We start from the raw sequence: 15,494 nt of genomic DNA on the forward strand, positions 1-15,494 counted from the left end.
TTTTAAAAATTAACCCTTTCCTCATGAGCATATTGTGAATTTATGGCCGTTTCTGTTACAAGTTCAAACTGCTATGAAACAATGAAAATGCTTCAATACTAATTAAACTTGGCACAAATGTTGACTGGACCATTGCCTTTGTAACGACATGCTCAGTCTTAAATTTCCTGTTACCATGGCAACGAGGGGACATCTCAAAATTGCCAAAAATCACTATTTTGCTTTGATTTTTTCCATCAAAATTTATTTCAAAGTGCTGCAACTTCTCAAGGGATTGAGATAGAGTCAAAGGCTTTTCAGTGTTGGTTACACGTTACCTTATGATTGACCTGGGGTCATTTTTAGCCTCTCACAAGTCCAAAATTTTCTTGGCTCACTTTTTTCAGCAACATTTCTCAAACGAAAACATGTGTGTGGGGCCCAAATAGGACATTTTTCACTATTTGAGGCCTTTAAAAGGGGGGGGGTCGCAAAAGTGCGTTGTCTCGAGTATATATGAGGTAAAGTGTTAAGTTGTTGCTTTTTTTCAATTGTTTTCATTCAGTTAAATTTTCTTAAAAAAAAAAAGATGAGAAATTTTGTAAAAAATATCCGGTGTTCCATTGAGACCATGGCGACCTCTGATATACCTAAAATGCAAGAGCAAATAAGTTATACGTTGATGCGAAAATATTATGGCCCCAACTGACCATCATGATATAATGCTGCAGAAGCAGAGATGATCCTAACCTAGCACCAAACCCAACAGATGGAAACTCGCTACCTTCTTTGCAACTGTAACGATCAGATTTCTGATGAGAACTAAATCGCAGAGTGTTTGTGTATGCGTGTATGTATAAATAATGATGTTAAAAATTGCAAAATATTCCTTTAGGCAATTGTAAAATTAATACCAGATACATGTATTTGACATTATAAAAACAAGATAAAATGCCTCCCCAAATATGTTCTAAGTAGAATAATGACTGAAATTAGCTGAAATTACAGCTTGCAGAAACAACAGCATGGATTGGATTAGTAAAATATCAGCAAAGACTGTTGCATGAGTCTGTGACGTAATCTAGAAACAGTTGGTGTCCAGTGCCGTCTTAAATAGTTAACACATTCCAATTTGTAGATATCAAATTACTTTAGCTATACATTTCTGTTATCAATAAGTATAACGATTAATTTAATAGGTCTACAATAAACACATAGTATTTACCAATTAGAGGTCAACTTCAGTTTCCAAGTGGTTCTACACGTATGTGGCTAGATACTGCGCCTGCATGGCTGTGTTCTGTGAATATTCCTCCCCAACTAGTGTTTGATTACTTTGGTTAAATGGGTAAATATCTGCTCTTTTTTACTATAAAATTTCTTTATATTTTAATATATGTTCTGTGCGCTACAATAACAACCAACCCATGTGGTGGTTCATGCAAAAATATCCGTTGTTTTAAAAGCAAAACGAACTGACAAATTGGTACAGAAATACTGAAGACAACATAGCAAAATGTTTGGAATAATAATTTTTATGCTTGGATTACTACTTTTACCGGCACATTGTAAAAAAAAGTTTTATATATTTTTATCAATTTGCAAAAAAAAATGCGTACTGAATAATATTCAACATTTTCAAGGAATTGAAATGTTTTCATTATCTAGGGTTCTATACATAATTTTCAAACCATTGGTCATTTGATATTTTGTGAAGGATTAACGTGGTGTTCAAAGTTTACAATAAAGTCAATCGTTTTTATTTGTTTGGGTCGTCAGACCAAACAAATAATGGTAGCGAAATTTCAGAGTCTAATGTTGTTAATTGCAAATGCCGAAAGTAGTCCACTTTTTTGAAGCGGTTACTTCCCTTTTGTATGTACACTGAAGCCGAAAAATTCAGGGGAGATCACTGCGTAAAGATGGTCAAAGACAGGCGCATCAATTTTCAAGCAAAGTAATTCCCGAATGGACGAAGATTTCTAATATTGTTTTATTGAATTTTTTGATCGAAAATAACTAAATACAAAGCGGACATTCAATCTCTGATACAAGAGGTTTACGACAAACCTAACAACAAGTAGTTCTCAAAACAGCTTAAAACTAGCGATTTAAAAGAAAGAAATATTTTATTTTGGTACAAGTATCCAACAAATTACAACGCATTTAAAGTTAAACAATAGCGTTGGCTTATAGAATTGTCAATAAATGCACAATCACAAATTACGCGGATGAATATGATTTTATCAATGAAAATACTAGTTTTAGCCTTGTAGATTACCGAATACTACACAAACCGAGTAGTGGAATATATAGATTCTACATGTCGGACTGTTTGGGCGAGAGGATTTTCGCTAAAATATTTACTTCAAATTTAAACAACAGGTTTACCCTGAACAAAATACCTCGAAATTAATAAGGATAACAAACCTGAATGCAATGGAAGTTCTAAAATTAGAATGACTTGATATTATTCAGACAATGTATAACTTCTCCGTGGTACAGTGGAAACGCGCTCGCTTAGTGAGTGAGAGGTCTCAAGTTCGAATCCCAGTCGAGGAAAACCTTTTTTTTGTTAAATTCTTTTTTAAAGTGTTTTTGTTAAGGAAGTAGCCATGATTTACAAGGATAAAGTGTGGCTGTCGTTAAAAAAGTACATAAATGATTTTTGATGCAACTCTAGTTATGCAGAATTCCGTATGTGCCTTACAAAATGAATTATAATACCAAAAAATAAACTTATACAGGAAAATGCATACAGATATACAGTACGATTTAGATTGCAAAGATCAGAAAATACCACAGAACTTGCAGCCCTTTGATTCTTTATAAATATACATGCTTATTGTAAGCTTCAGGATTATTTACATCTGTGTTAAACAACAGTTAAAAGTTGTTACAAGCCCTAATTTAGAATAATATGGTTTTCTTCAGGCCGTTCACATATAAATTTAACCGTGGCTGAAGGGTTTTCGGGCTTGCTTAGGAAGCGAGAGGTCTGGAGTTCAAATCCCAGCAAAGGTAACTCATTTTTTTAAATTGTTAAAGTCAAATAAACATTGGATTGAATATCAGTGTTGCAATTAGTCTTATAGCCAATTTACTACAATTAAAACGCTGGAAAGTATTGGTGGCACTAAACATATAATATCACAACCTGCACCTTTCTTACATTCTGAGACCCAAACAAATTCAGCGCCTTCTGTGCTTTGATTATGTTTGGCTAACGGACTCGAGTTCATTAAAATTTTCTCATGCCATGAATCTTGGATTGCTCATTTTGTAATTTTCTTTAGACTATTAGCACTATAAATATTATATTTAGATACACAACACCAATCTTCTTTACTTTATAGTATTTTTTCCAGACCATCAGCATTACATTAAAGTTTGTATAGCTAACAGTTCACTTCTTTAGTTTATTTTAATTTTCTTCATACTCACAGACCCACATTTTAATTTTCTTCTCACTTTAAGCAGCATTTACATTTTTTATAGCTGACACTTAACTATTTTCAGTTTTGTTGTATTTACCTTCAGTAGCTTTAAATAATGCATTGGAGTTTGTTGCATTTTTATTTTGTAGACTTACAATCATGGGTTAAAGATAAATACATTTAGTTTTTACATTGTGGGTTTTTTTCGTTTTCTTTTTAAATTAAGAATTAAATAAATTAAATACACAGGAGAATAGTTCATTTCTTTTATACATCAAATAATTTATTCAAATATTATATAGCTAACTGACTTTTACTGACTTCCGTAGTTATTACATGGCAAAACATGTGACGGGAATGGGAGCATAAAGTTATCACAGCCAGCTAAAAACCTAGCATAACAGTTCGTTTGCTTTGAGGCAGCCCGCATAGCTCAATCGGTTAGAGCGCGAGACTAGTAATCCCGACATTGTGTGTAAGATTCCTGAGCTGGCCAACTAAAATTACTAATCAGTCTTTCGGATGAGACTTTAAATCGAGGTCCCTTGTTTGAGTGCTTGGACACTTGACATGTAAAAAGAACCAGGAGAAGCTTCTGGAATTTGGGCATCTTTATGTTTCTTGCAGTATACTCCAAAACTCTAAAATGACTAATAATCTTTTGGAGGACTCACCCATAAGGGTAACCGGTGGAGTGTATAAATAAACTCAAATACATACACATTGTTTAGGCTTCTCTATAGTGTACAGACTAACAATAAAGACAGGTGGAACTATCCAAACACTACTTGATTGTAATTGTGTTTATCTTTCAACTAACTTAAAACTTCAATGTTCAATGCATTATATCTCATTTACATTGGTGTCTATTAAATTTATTTGTATGTTCGAATTCCACCAATGAATTTGTTTTTTTTATTTATTTTGTTTATTTGTTGTTTATTTTGTTTGGGTTTTGTTTTTGTTGTGTTGTGTTTTACCATGTAAGCAAGATGTCTAGCTAGCTGACGGAATATCGGGCGGCTCCACATGGATGAAAAATATGCACACATTGAGGCATTTAGTGGAAGCTCGCCGCATCACAGTGTCAGTATTGACATAAAACCTATTAACCAAAGAAACAATACTCAACGTACAAAGTGACATAAGAGAAGAGGAAGCTATAATCCTGAATGTAATATACCAGTACTATTTTCCATCTATAATGAATTTTTTTTTGGCATACCACAGGTAACGCCCAAACATCGAATGAAACTTCCTGTGTAGTTTGTCACCATATGGAGTTAAAGTTCCGGTATATGTCGAAGAAGTACTCTGACATTTATGAGAATGCTTTTAAAAGTGAAGAAGCGGGTATGCATGATCCATCGTGTTTCACGGACGCTGTAGAACCACAAGTGTGCGAGACTCCATTGTTTCCTGACGTGTTTAAAAACAAATGTTTTTTCAGACGGACAACAGTGCATTTCCAGGGATTGATTGGTCATCTTCCAAGTAAGCTATTGGCATAATTTCCACTTATACAATACCTGCTTTTTTAATCATTTTCTTACATATATACGATGAAATCTTCTAACTGCAAACCCCTTACTCCATTCATCATATTTAGGTAAACAATAGTTCTATATTAGACAATGAATTATGTTTTGTTAGCCAAATATTTGACGTTATCTGTTAAGCAGGCTATTTCTTACTTTGTGAACTTAATGTCAGGGACAGTTACAAGAGCAATATTGTGGAACTTCTTATTAATGAGCATGTTTTAGTTCATCTGGCCACCATTTTAAAAATTAGCAGTATCATTAATAAATATTAACTTAAAGTTTTTTTTCAACTGTTTTCATTCGTTAAATTTTCTTTAAAAAAGATGAGAAATTTTGTAAAAGATATCCAGCGTTCCATTGAGACCATCGTCTCTTCGCATCGGCGACCTCTGACATACCTAACTTGCCAGAGCGACGAAGTTATACGTTGATGCGAAGAAATAATGGCCGCAACTGACCATCATGATATTGTGTTGCAGAAGCAGAGATGATCTTAACACTTTACGAGAGGGGTTGCAAAGCTCAATGGATTACAAAACCCAACGGATGTAGGGATTTTTCAGAATTGACACAAGATGAGCAAGGCGAGTTGATAAGAAAATTTCATCCTATACAAAAACGATGGAAAGTCGCTACCTTCTTTGCAACTGTATGTGTTATTTGAAAACGATCAGATTTCTGATGGGAGCTAAATCGCTAGATTTTGTGTATGTGTGTAGAGCTATGTGTAAATAATGCTGTGCTTAATATATAATATGCAAATAAAGCACTAATTGAAAAGCAACAATACTTACGTCATTGTTATTATTATCGAAACATAAATTGATTGTAAAGGGCATTTTTTTTGGCAGTGTTTGATCAACATCATTATGGCCTTTTCTTTTCCTCAAACTGCGGCAAAAATAGTACATTGTAGATTGTGGAACTTTTTGTAGTATTCTGAGATTTTAAAACACAGTGGCGGGTCACTAATATATCAGTGCACTGGTAAATAATAAATTTTAACTAGTTCTGCTATCTATTGTCATTAACTTAACACCGGTGTTCTGTTATTGTCATTGCTTTTCGGATTTTGATTTCTTCTTCGGGAAACAATTTGCAAAATCTTGATGATGGGATATTTCGTGAAAAAGTAACTTTCCATTTTTCCACAAATATCACACTATAACAATTTAACCATGGATATTTATTTTCCCACTTATTGCATACATTTCATACATGTGATGTTTTCCCTTTGAGAAGCTGATATTTACTTGTAGGAGAAATGTTAGTGCTGATAAAGAATCTGTCTTATCAGCTAGCGAGCATGGTTGTGTGTTCGAAATAATAGTAGTGCTTGAAACCAAATATTTAGCTAATTATCTCAATTGGTTTTATAACGTTAAAGTGTGATTTGAGGAATGCCTGAAAACTGAAAAATCAGTACTAATAAACTCTTGTTATATATTTGTACATTTTAATCCCATGATTTAATATAAATCAAATAATTCCCCCATTATGAACAAAACAAAAGGGTCTGATTTATTCTTTGCAGAAAGGTCTTTGTTTTCTCGTTTTAAGATAAAACTTTCCGCTGAACTTGGTGTTATTCTTTGAGAAACCCATCACGGCACAATTGGTGTCGCACGAACATTTACCACGCTTGAATCGGCCCCAGTTACGACATGGTATGGCATTGAAACGACAGGTAGAATTGATGGACTCAACAAAATATGATCTGGCCCGGGAATGGTCGCATGTACCTGCATTTAAAATCATTTAAGTCAGTAGTTGTGTTGAAACTGGTGTTTTAATGGTCAATTTTGCAAAACATCCTATTAAAAATGATGTCACAATCATCTTATAACTTGTTAAAGTATAGAAAAATGCGCTTTTAATTATTTAATTTATTACGCAAAAACAATGTAATATCAATTATAGTGAGTAAGGATATTGTATTGGTACAAAAACAACAAAACAATACACAATTTAAAACAAATTGGCGTTGACACAATTAAAATTATCAAAGTAAAGTTATACTGTATCCAAAAAAGGAAGGACAACCAGGTTGATCAAAACCACCATTTGGAAAGAAGTCTGCATGTCCAAGTCTATCTGCGATACCTAGTCCCGCTGAAAAAGTATTGTTATATATATAAAGAGAGTTTTAAAGAAACTAATTTTCACTTCGTTTGCTCGAAAATTTATTTCTAAAAGCTTAAAAGGTATAAAACCGATAACCTATACATAAATTAATTGAAGCTGTTATCTTAAAGTTTTTTTTCTCTTTTTAATCTAAATGCTCATTGCCAAAGGACGAATTTCTTAGCAACTGTACGCTTTTAAAATGTATAATTATATTTTATACACGTAAGTACATATTTATGAAAAATGAATTATATTTTCCAAATACTTTAAACATATCCCCTGTCAAAATTATAAAAATGCGAGGGCGTCCGTGGCCAAGTGGTTAATGTTATTGCCTCTCATCGCCGTGGATTCGAATCCTGCCAAGGACTTTAAATTGCTTAATATGAGAAAGCTATCCAAATAGCTTACTGAATGTAGTTGGAAGGGCATCTGAGGTCTTTCTTCACCAGTAAAGCTGCTGGAATGTCACCAAAAGTCTCTTCTGTTCTGTTGGTGTCACGTAAAACGCAAAAACAAAACGTTTTACTTTTACAATACATTGACTATTAATAGTACTTTGGCAATGTTTTAAAAACTGAAACTGCAACGTAAGATACGGGCAGGGATCAAAGATGTTCAGTAACTCACTTAACCATCGTTTTCCGTCGGTGTGTATGACGTCAACGTACTCGGCGTCAGATGAATCTAAACGTATTGCAGGATTCTTCTTGCTGAACGACAGGTAAGCCGGATCTAAACCTGTAACAATTTAAATTACACTCATGTACTTTTTCAGTGGTAATTTTTGAAGTATCTAACTATATTTAATTGGTAAATTTTTAGTCATTTTGGCCGATTTTGCCGAAGTCAATATAGAGTTAAGAAGGTTACGCTGTTCGATATTGAAAGTGACTATGATAAAAAGTACAATTTCAAAAATGTGGTTCCCAAAATTTGCTAGATAGTAGTTCTCAAATATTCATGTGATTCAGACTATTAGATGACGATCACTTATAAATTTTGTCACTTGTTTCATCTATATTGCTACTGTCCACAATACATGCACTCGGAAAGGTCTACATTCCCGCATCAAATATTCCAACCCCCTTTGATGATCTTTATATTTTATAATATCATATATAATACGATGCTATTTATCATTACTACTTGTCCTTAAGTTGAAACAATTAGCCAAATGTCAGGTCCAAGTTGACAAAGAACGACTGAATGTTATCAGAGGGGTGATTAATACTTGAAAAACAAAAAAGGAGCAATTGACCTTTACTAATAGGACATGAATGTTTATGGAAAACAAGCAAAAGCTCCACATACAATGTAAATTTTTCTTCTCACAATGATTTACAATTGAAATAGTCACGACTGGGCTAATTATTTCAAATTAAACATTAATTAAACGAGTTCCAGTTGCAGCGCGAGTTTCATTAATGTTTACATATGTAAATAACTGTCAGATTCGTTTTATGCATAGATTAGTGTTCATGAAAAAGCATTTACATAATGATTTTGACAAGAGAGGCAAAGCTTTTTAATAAACGAATGCTTTATTATTCCCTGCCAAAAAATCAATACATGAAGTAAAATTCTATGTGATTCACGTGAATAACTCATATTGCAAAAGAAGAAATTTTGGCCAAATTCTAGTTTCCTTTACCGGATACTGTAAGTCCGCGTGACACTGTCAGCTGTCTACTCTAAAAACGTTATTATATTATATCAAAATCCCTCTAAATTAAACAATGTAAATAAAGTTATCCCCTCTCCAAAGTCCCCTTTATGTTCATTGTTTACTTTCACTTGGGAACAATACGCCGCTTGTCATGGAATGACATGGAGTTGTTGCATTAAGCTCCCGGATAGTAGCCTGAACACATCACAGTGTAAATATGACACCATTTTATAATCCTGGTTAGCCAGTGCTGAGGAGAGACGTGAACAGAAGCTTATATTTACAACTACCGTCCATAAAAAAGGTTCATTCAAACCGAAACAGTAACATACTTTATATTTCCGTATTGAGCGCTTTTTAGGTTTCCATTTTATTTATTCTATTTTCAAATTTTTGCATAATTACCCGTGATCCTTCCCAGTGAGTTGATCTTTTCACCGGCATACCCGGCTATATGAGCGCCTAAACTGTGTCCTATAACATACATATTTCCAAAACTAGCTCCTGTTGACGTGTGAAGTGACGTCATCAGTCGTGCAATGATAGCCCCAACAACACGACAGTTTGCTGCCGCCTGATTATAGTCTAGTAGATTGTCAGCCCCCTTTTCCCAGTCCACTAACACAACATTGGCGTTCTCCTTATAAATAGAAATTACAAATACAGAGAAGAATATATGATAAATAAATGACTTGAAATGTCATAATTATCGGAAAATGTGTCTATTGTTTTACACATTCACGTGATTTAAATTTACCCCGCTTTATTTGTAAACTGGCAAGGGACAGGACGTGAAGTGTTTGCACACTTGGTTCAAGCCAAACTTGACAAAATGGCTACCGAGTCATGAATATTTACAACGTTCGCACGTTTTTTCTTCAGGTAAGTGGGTTTGTGTGTTATTTTGAAATATTTTAATACGCCTATTCCTTAAAGCAATGTTTATGGCACACTCGGTTTATGGTCTTAGCTTCATACTAAAAAGCTTGCGACCAATGTTCTCGCTTAAACCAAGTGGGCAACCACTTCACGTCCTGCCCCTTGACTGGACTTGCAGTCTGCTTTAAAGTTTGGATTTTTATTGCGAATAATTGTTAATAAAGTATACTTACAAGGGGATTATATATTTTTATTAAGTACTGTAAGCAGGTTTGTATACTAAAATTATTTAACACTTATTTTAAAATGTTGAGTTGTTCGTTAATATGTCGTTACTATAATTTAAGATATAACAATATATTATACAAACAAATGAACACTAATACAAAAGGTAGCAATGTGTAATAGTGCTTGAATATATAAATATTTTTATGTATATACCACTGAAAGGATAGCGTCCTTAGCCGTCATTATCCAGTTATCTCTTGAGCTCCCTGTGAAACCATGAATGAGGAAAATCGTTCTATCACTAGCACTGTACCCGGATAAGTCAATATCCGAAACATTACTTTCTAAATTATATGCAATATCGGTGTCATTCGTGGTAAAGAGGAAAAATTGAACCTGTAATGACACTTGTAAGTAACAATATGCATGTAGAATAGAGAAACACAAAATATCTAAAGGTATTTCAATATTTCACAATAAAATCAGAATTTCTTAATTTGTAATTAAAAAATAAAGACAGAAAATGATGATTGTGATAAATACAAATGTAATTTTGAAAAGCCACTTTGAGGAAGCAATGAAAACTAAAATATTATTTGAAAACCGTGGCTTCATAACCCCCGATCCCATTTCAAGATTACAAATTGTTTAGTTCCGCCTATTGTTTTCTCGCTTAGGATTTACTTTGGGACAATACGCCGCTTTTCATGGAATAGAATGAAAATGTCACATTGAAGGTTTTATGATAACAGCCGTATAAACATATTTTTGGATGTTTATAAATTTAAAAAAATCACCACGTTCGTTCTTAAATGTTTTAATAGCTTAAGCCGTTGCTAGGCGAAATCAACGGTAACTTGCAATTTGCAGTACCATCCATGAACAGGCTCAATCAAACCGAGTCTGCAACATTTTAACTTTTGTCTTTTTGGGGTTTTCATGGGTACTGCAGAATCAAAAATGAAATTTATGCTCCCTTGCACCGACTTAAACTTTATATGACCTTGTCCATCTACAAATATAATGTAATGCATTTAACGTACCACATTAATATACGATTTGCGATAAAAAAATGATTAAAAAAGAAGTAACCCGTCTATTTAACGACCTTGCAATTTTATTCCATGAATTTCGTTTAAAAGCATAGGGGATGATAATAATGTAATAAGTATTATGTTTTGTCCAATTATTTTAAAAGATTGATATATAAATGTTTTATTCATTTAGAATTCTGAGAGTACACATGTTCACTATCCTGTTGACGTAAAGATACTATACATGTATGTTCTAGATACGCTCAATCAAACCGTTTCTGCTATTTTCATCAAATATTTTATTTCGTTTTCATTTCTCCCGAGGGATTTCCTTTGTTCTAGCAATTTAAAAACAAAGTTTTGACAAATTTTAAGTTTGTATACATATTAAAAATTAAAATACACAATGTCTGAACAGAATAATAAGTAGTAAGTGACATACCTGTATTTCGTCTGGTGACTGAGGAACTTCAAAGTTTGCATTATGAAAAGGTGATTTATTCTCAAAACACCCGAGTCCATCGTAACAAACCTTTTTGTAACAAAACCAACCAAGCCAGACTTTGTACAACAAAGTACATAAACCCATTGTTGTCACAAAGTATATGTCCAAAGTATTTGTCTTACCAATACACGCTCTTTTTAAAGAAATGAATCAAACGGCTAGTGTCCAAAGTGTAACATTGGTTTTGTTAATTCAATTTTATTGTCGATATGAGGCAACATCAACGACAGATCGCATTATTATCTATTGCTAAAAGCCACATATTCTTGACCTTTAGAATAACAATGTATGAGCAGTTACGTTTTTTGTTTTACGACGTAATATACAATCAATACTACATTAAACTTCAAAGCATTAAGAAAACCATTAAGAGGTGAACGAAAGATCACTGATCTTTTAGATTACGGACAATTATTAGTATCTCGGACGAAAGAAGTAATTTAATAAATAAGATATTGAAAGAGACAATTGCACTTTCGGGCACCATTCTACTTTTTTGCATAACCTTCCATTGACATTTCAGTGGTTTAATAAATACTTGGGCAATAACGTAAAAATAATGTGTATATAATAAATTATAAAGTATATGTCTTGAGAGTTTATGTCCAGAAATGAAATCATATTATTTTTAATTGTAAAACGCAAAAGAAAATATTATTGAATATATATTATAAGAGAAATGACCGGTCGTGTTTGTCATGTTCAACAGAAATAAACACTGTCTCATAGCCTGCTAAAGACGATGGAATCTACCCATGCGACCATGAAGTACAAAAGAAGATCTACCGGCACATTGGTGCTGTCTTATCATGGCCTCCACTGTTCCCTATTCACAAAGAACGTATTTTGAAATTTCACCTAAAATGATTAATGGTTTTATCCAAACTGAAATTTTAACTTTTTACTTTGGGTAAGACGCTATATCTGTTAATAAATTTAAACCATCGAATTCGTTGAAAGTAACCAAATCACACATTGTCTTTTATGATACGTTCACTTTATGAAGAATGATAGTTTATTTAAATGCTTTAAATATGATACTGCTATTTTAAATTGTTCACAGTGTATGTATGAATGTTCACAAAACTATTGTATTATGTAACAGCAGCATTTTTCTGTACATATATACAGTTTCGTTCCTTTTTTATTTTTATTCTTTTATACTATAATTCTTAAATAGGCCTACTATATATTTCTATATATTCACGTATATAAACAGTATTGTGGGACATCGTTGGTTTCAAGATAAAATGTTCCATTTGGAAATTTCGTTGAGGATGCAGCATAGAATCCCATTTTGACACATTGCCCAGCGCATGTAACGTTACATCCTGCCTGAGCTAAAATGTTTGATATATGACAGGGATTTGCGTAGAACGTGCATGAATGTAAAATAGATTCTACAAAATAAGAAGGCGCTCTTGCATGGTCACACATACCTGTAATTCAAAATGATATATATTTTTTTATTTAATACATTCTTTTGCAAATTATAAAAATGAAAGATTTTAAGGCATATCAAAAGAAAATATCTGATTTTATAATTAAGTTTTTTTAATTGTCTTGGAAAAGTCGACTGCAATTTTGTCTGTAAGATTTTTGGGATACTTGTATGTTTTATTCCATAATTAATGAGTGCGAAACAAAATAACAACAACATATGTCACAATACTTCCGAAAACTAAAACGTTATATGCTGTTACAATATCTAAATCATGAAATAAACCGTAATGTACAAGTTAAGTGGCATTAACTGGTCCATCAAGCATGCCCCAATAAAAGACAAGGACTACCCACAATCTATAACATGACGTCATCGTCATTAATCTTTATTCTTAAAGATCTATTCTATTTCCGTTTTACTCAATTTTTCATTAAACATGGTTTGCATTATATTCCTATTGCAATCGAATAAAATATCATGCATAAGCGAAGAGAAAAACATGATTTGACGTCAGATATGACATTAATTTAACAAAATTAATGACGACATTGTTTCTACTCTCTTTCTACGAACATGTAAGGATAGAAATAGAGATTTATTGCACGATCGTTCATTTTTGTAAAATGATCACATATGTCCTTTGTGATTATATAACAATCATCTTAATTTAAACAGTGCTTATTTTATTCATATATTCATTACTTTATACTGAGTTCAGTTACACTTACGTTTACCCTTGCATCCAGGCTGTGCGATACCGTAATTTGGATAAAAATCGGCATGACCTATTGGATCTCGTATACCCTTCCCGGCTGTAAGATGCGTAAAATAATTGTAGAGATTAAATAAAGATCTACAGTTTTACTGAATCTATAATAAATGTTTCAAGAAGGTGTTATTTCTGTATTTAAAATAAGGATACTAAAATAAAAGTGTCGACAAATATATTTAGTTTTAAAGCTTCAATGACACCATTAAATACTCGTATACATTCGGGTAGTTTTTGTCAGATAAATTATCAAGATGTCCCTTTGAAAATGGTGTGTTTTCGTGACATCAATACTTTGATCCTTTTATGTTACGGAAAGTGGCGAAATAGACCGAATTTCCACAAGTGTTATCTAGGATATAAACGTAATGAATGTCGTTCAAGGTGATATCGATATTGACGTTGTCTTTGATAATATGACACGGAAAATGATTGTTCGATAATTGATAATTATAGAATTTTATTTCACGGAAAGCGGCGAAATATACCGAATCAACTTACTTTATGTAAGATCAAACAATAACTTACAGTCTATATCTGTATGTATAACATCTACAAAAGAAGCGTCACTTATATCTAATCTTGCACGCGTCTTCCCATCGCCAGTGAAGCCAAGACTTGCCGGATCCAAACCTTGCAAAGAACATATACTTGAATAATATAATCATAAAATGTTGAAAACGGGTAATAACTCGATTGCAACCAAAACCAAAGTAAACAAGTTTGTTTATACGTGTAGCAGACAATGCAATAAGCAGCTTATCACACACGCGTCCTGGTTTCATGGTGTGAGTTATGGGTGAGTTATCATTTACAGTATGCATGTGCTATTCTTTTATTGTCCATGTGTTATTTTGGTGGATTTAAATTGTGGTGGATTTCAGCTTTTATAATCGTGATAGATTAATTACTGTAGTGGTGGGTGTTTTACTTGAATTTTTGTCAATATCCTGGGCATAGGCAGAATGTTTTTGCAAAATTGAAATATACAAAAATAAGTCAGTAGTTAGTTTTTATTAATATTAACCTGTTATTCTTCCAATTAAATTTCCAGAACTTTTAATTTCTTCTCCTGCATATCCTGCCACATGCGCCCCAAGACTCCAACCTATCATGTACATATTGCTATAATTGGCGCCAAAGGTCTCGTGTAAAACATTCATGACATGCGCAGTTGCAGCACCGGCAACTCGGCTGTTTGCTACGGCTTGGAAATACGACTGTTTGGCTCCATATCTCCAGTCTACTGTTATAACGTTTGATTTTGTCTGAAAAAAGTTTTTTTGACATGTTATATGGTTCATTACATATGGTTGCGACCCGGGTCGCTAGGCGGGGGTTATACCGGTATTGCAAACAACCGTTTATACACGACCATATTACATCTGAAATTTATAATGACTTCTTTATACAAGAACAATTCCTTCATTTTAGAGAAAATTAAAATTGCTTGAAATAACAGCAGCCCTGGATAAAGATAACAATTATATGAACTTCGGTGACGAAAAGCGATGTTACAAACATACATGTAAACGTGTTGTGTCACGATATACTAATGTTAGATACTGTCAGAAGAAAGAAACAATCCAGTGACATCACAAGGGAGGATCTGACGTTAATTCAAGTTATGTAGTAGTAACCATGCTCTTGACTAACTGCCTATCCGGATATATGAACGAAACCATGTTTAAGTGGTTCTCGAGCAAAACTAGGTGTCTGATCTGACCATCCATTAAAAAAAATACCTTATTTCATAAATGAAATCATTGACAATCATTGACACATATATAACAATTTAACATCACTCACTAAAGCTATAATATTGTTTTTGGCTCGAATTATCCAATCCTGATTCCCGCGTCCATGCCAGCCGTGAGTT

The 15,494-nt window shown here is 33.1% G+C and overlaps 3 protein-coding genes across 3 annotated transcripts; 1 reads left to right on the forward strand and 2 right to left on the reverse strand.

The window, feature by feature from the left end:
• Window positions 1–4,646: 4,646 nt before the first annotated feature.
• LOC132715216 (uncharacterized) lies at window positions 4,647–5,741 on the forward strand (the record flags this gene model as incomplete). The annotated part of the gene is given in 2 exon segments (XM_060698206.1): window positions 4,647–4,910; window positions 5,440–5,741. Coding segments are annotated over 2 exon segments (449 nt in total), but the record flags the coding sequence as incomplete, so codon positions are not given.
• A 323-nt stretch (window positions 5,742–6,064) lies between these two features.
• LOC132715218 (lipase member H-A-like) lies at window positions 6,065–10,287 on the reverse strand. Its single transcript, XM_060698208.1, has 5 exons — window positions 10,077–10,287; window positions 9,162–9,396; window positions 7,718–7,828; window positions 6,980–7,072; window positions 6,065–6,702 (listed from the first exon to the last, which is right to left on the reverse strand). The coding sequence occupies exons 1-5, from the start codon at window positions 10,104–10,106 to the stop codon at window positions 6,482–6,484; spliced, it is 690 nt and encodes a 229-aa protein (XP_060554191.1). The 5' UTR covers window positions 10,107–10,287; the 3' UTR covers window positions 6,065–6,481.
• Window positions 10,288–11,645: 1,358 nt separating this feature from the next.
• Window positions 11,646–15,494, reverse strand: LOC132715219 (lipase member H-like; the record flags this gene model as incomplete). Its single annotated transcript, XM_060698209.1, is given in 5 exon segments — window positions 11,646–12,841; window positions 13,575–13,658; window positions 14,144–14,248; window positions 14,643–14,883; window positions 15,425–15,494. Coding segments are annotated over 4 exon segments (561 nt in total). The 3' UTR covers window positions 11,646–12,605.

The sequence above is a fragment of the Ruditapes philippinarum genome, unplaced genomic scaffold, assembly GCF_026571515.1.
Source record: "Ruditapes philippinarum isolate M1 unplaced genomic scaffold, ASM2657151v2 ctg28196_1_1_1_1, whole genome shotgun sequence".
In the NCBI taxonomy this organism is placed as follows: Eukaryota; Metazoa; Mollusca; class Bivalvia; order Venerida; family Veneridae; genus Ruditapes; species Ruditapes philippinarum.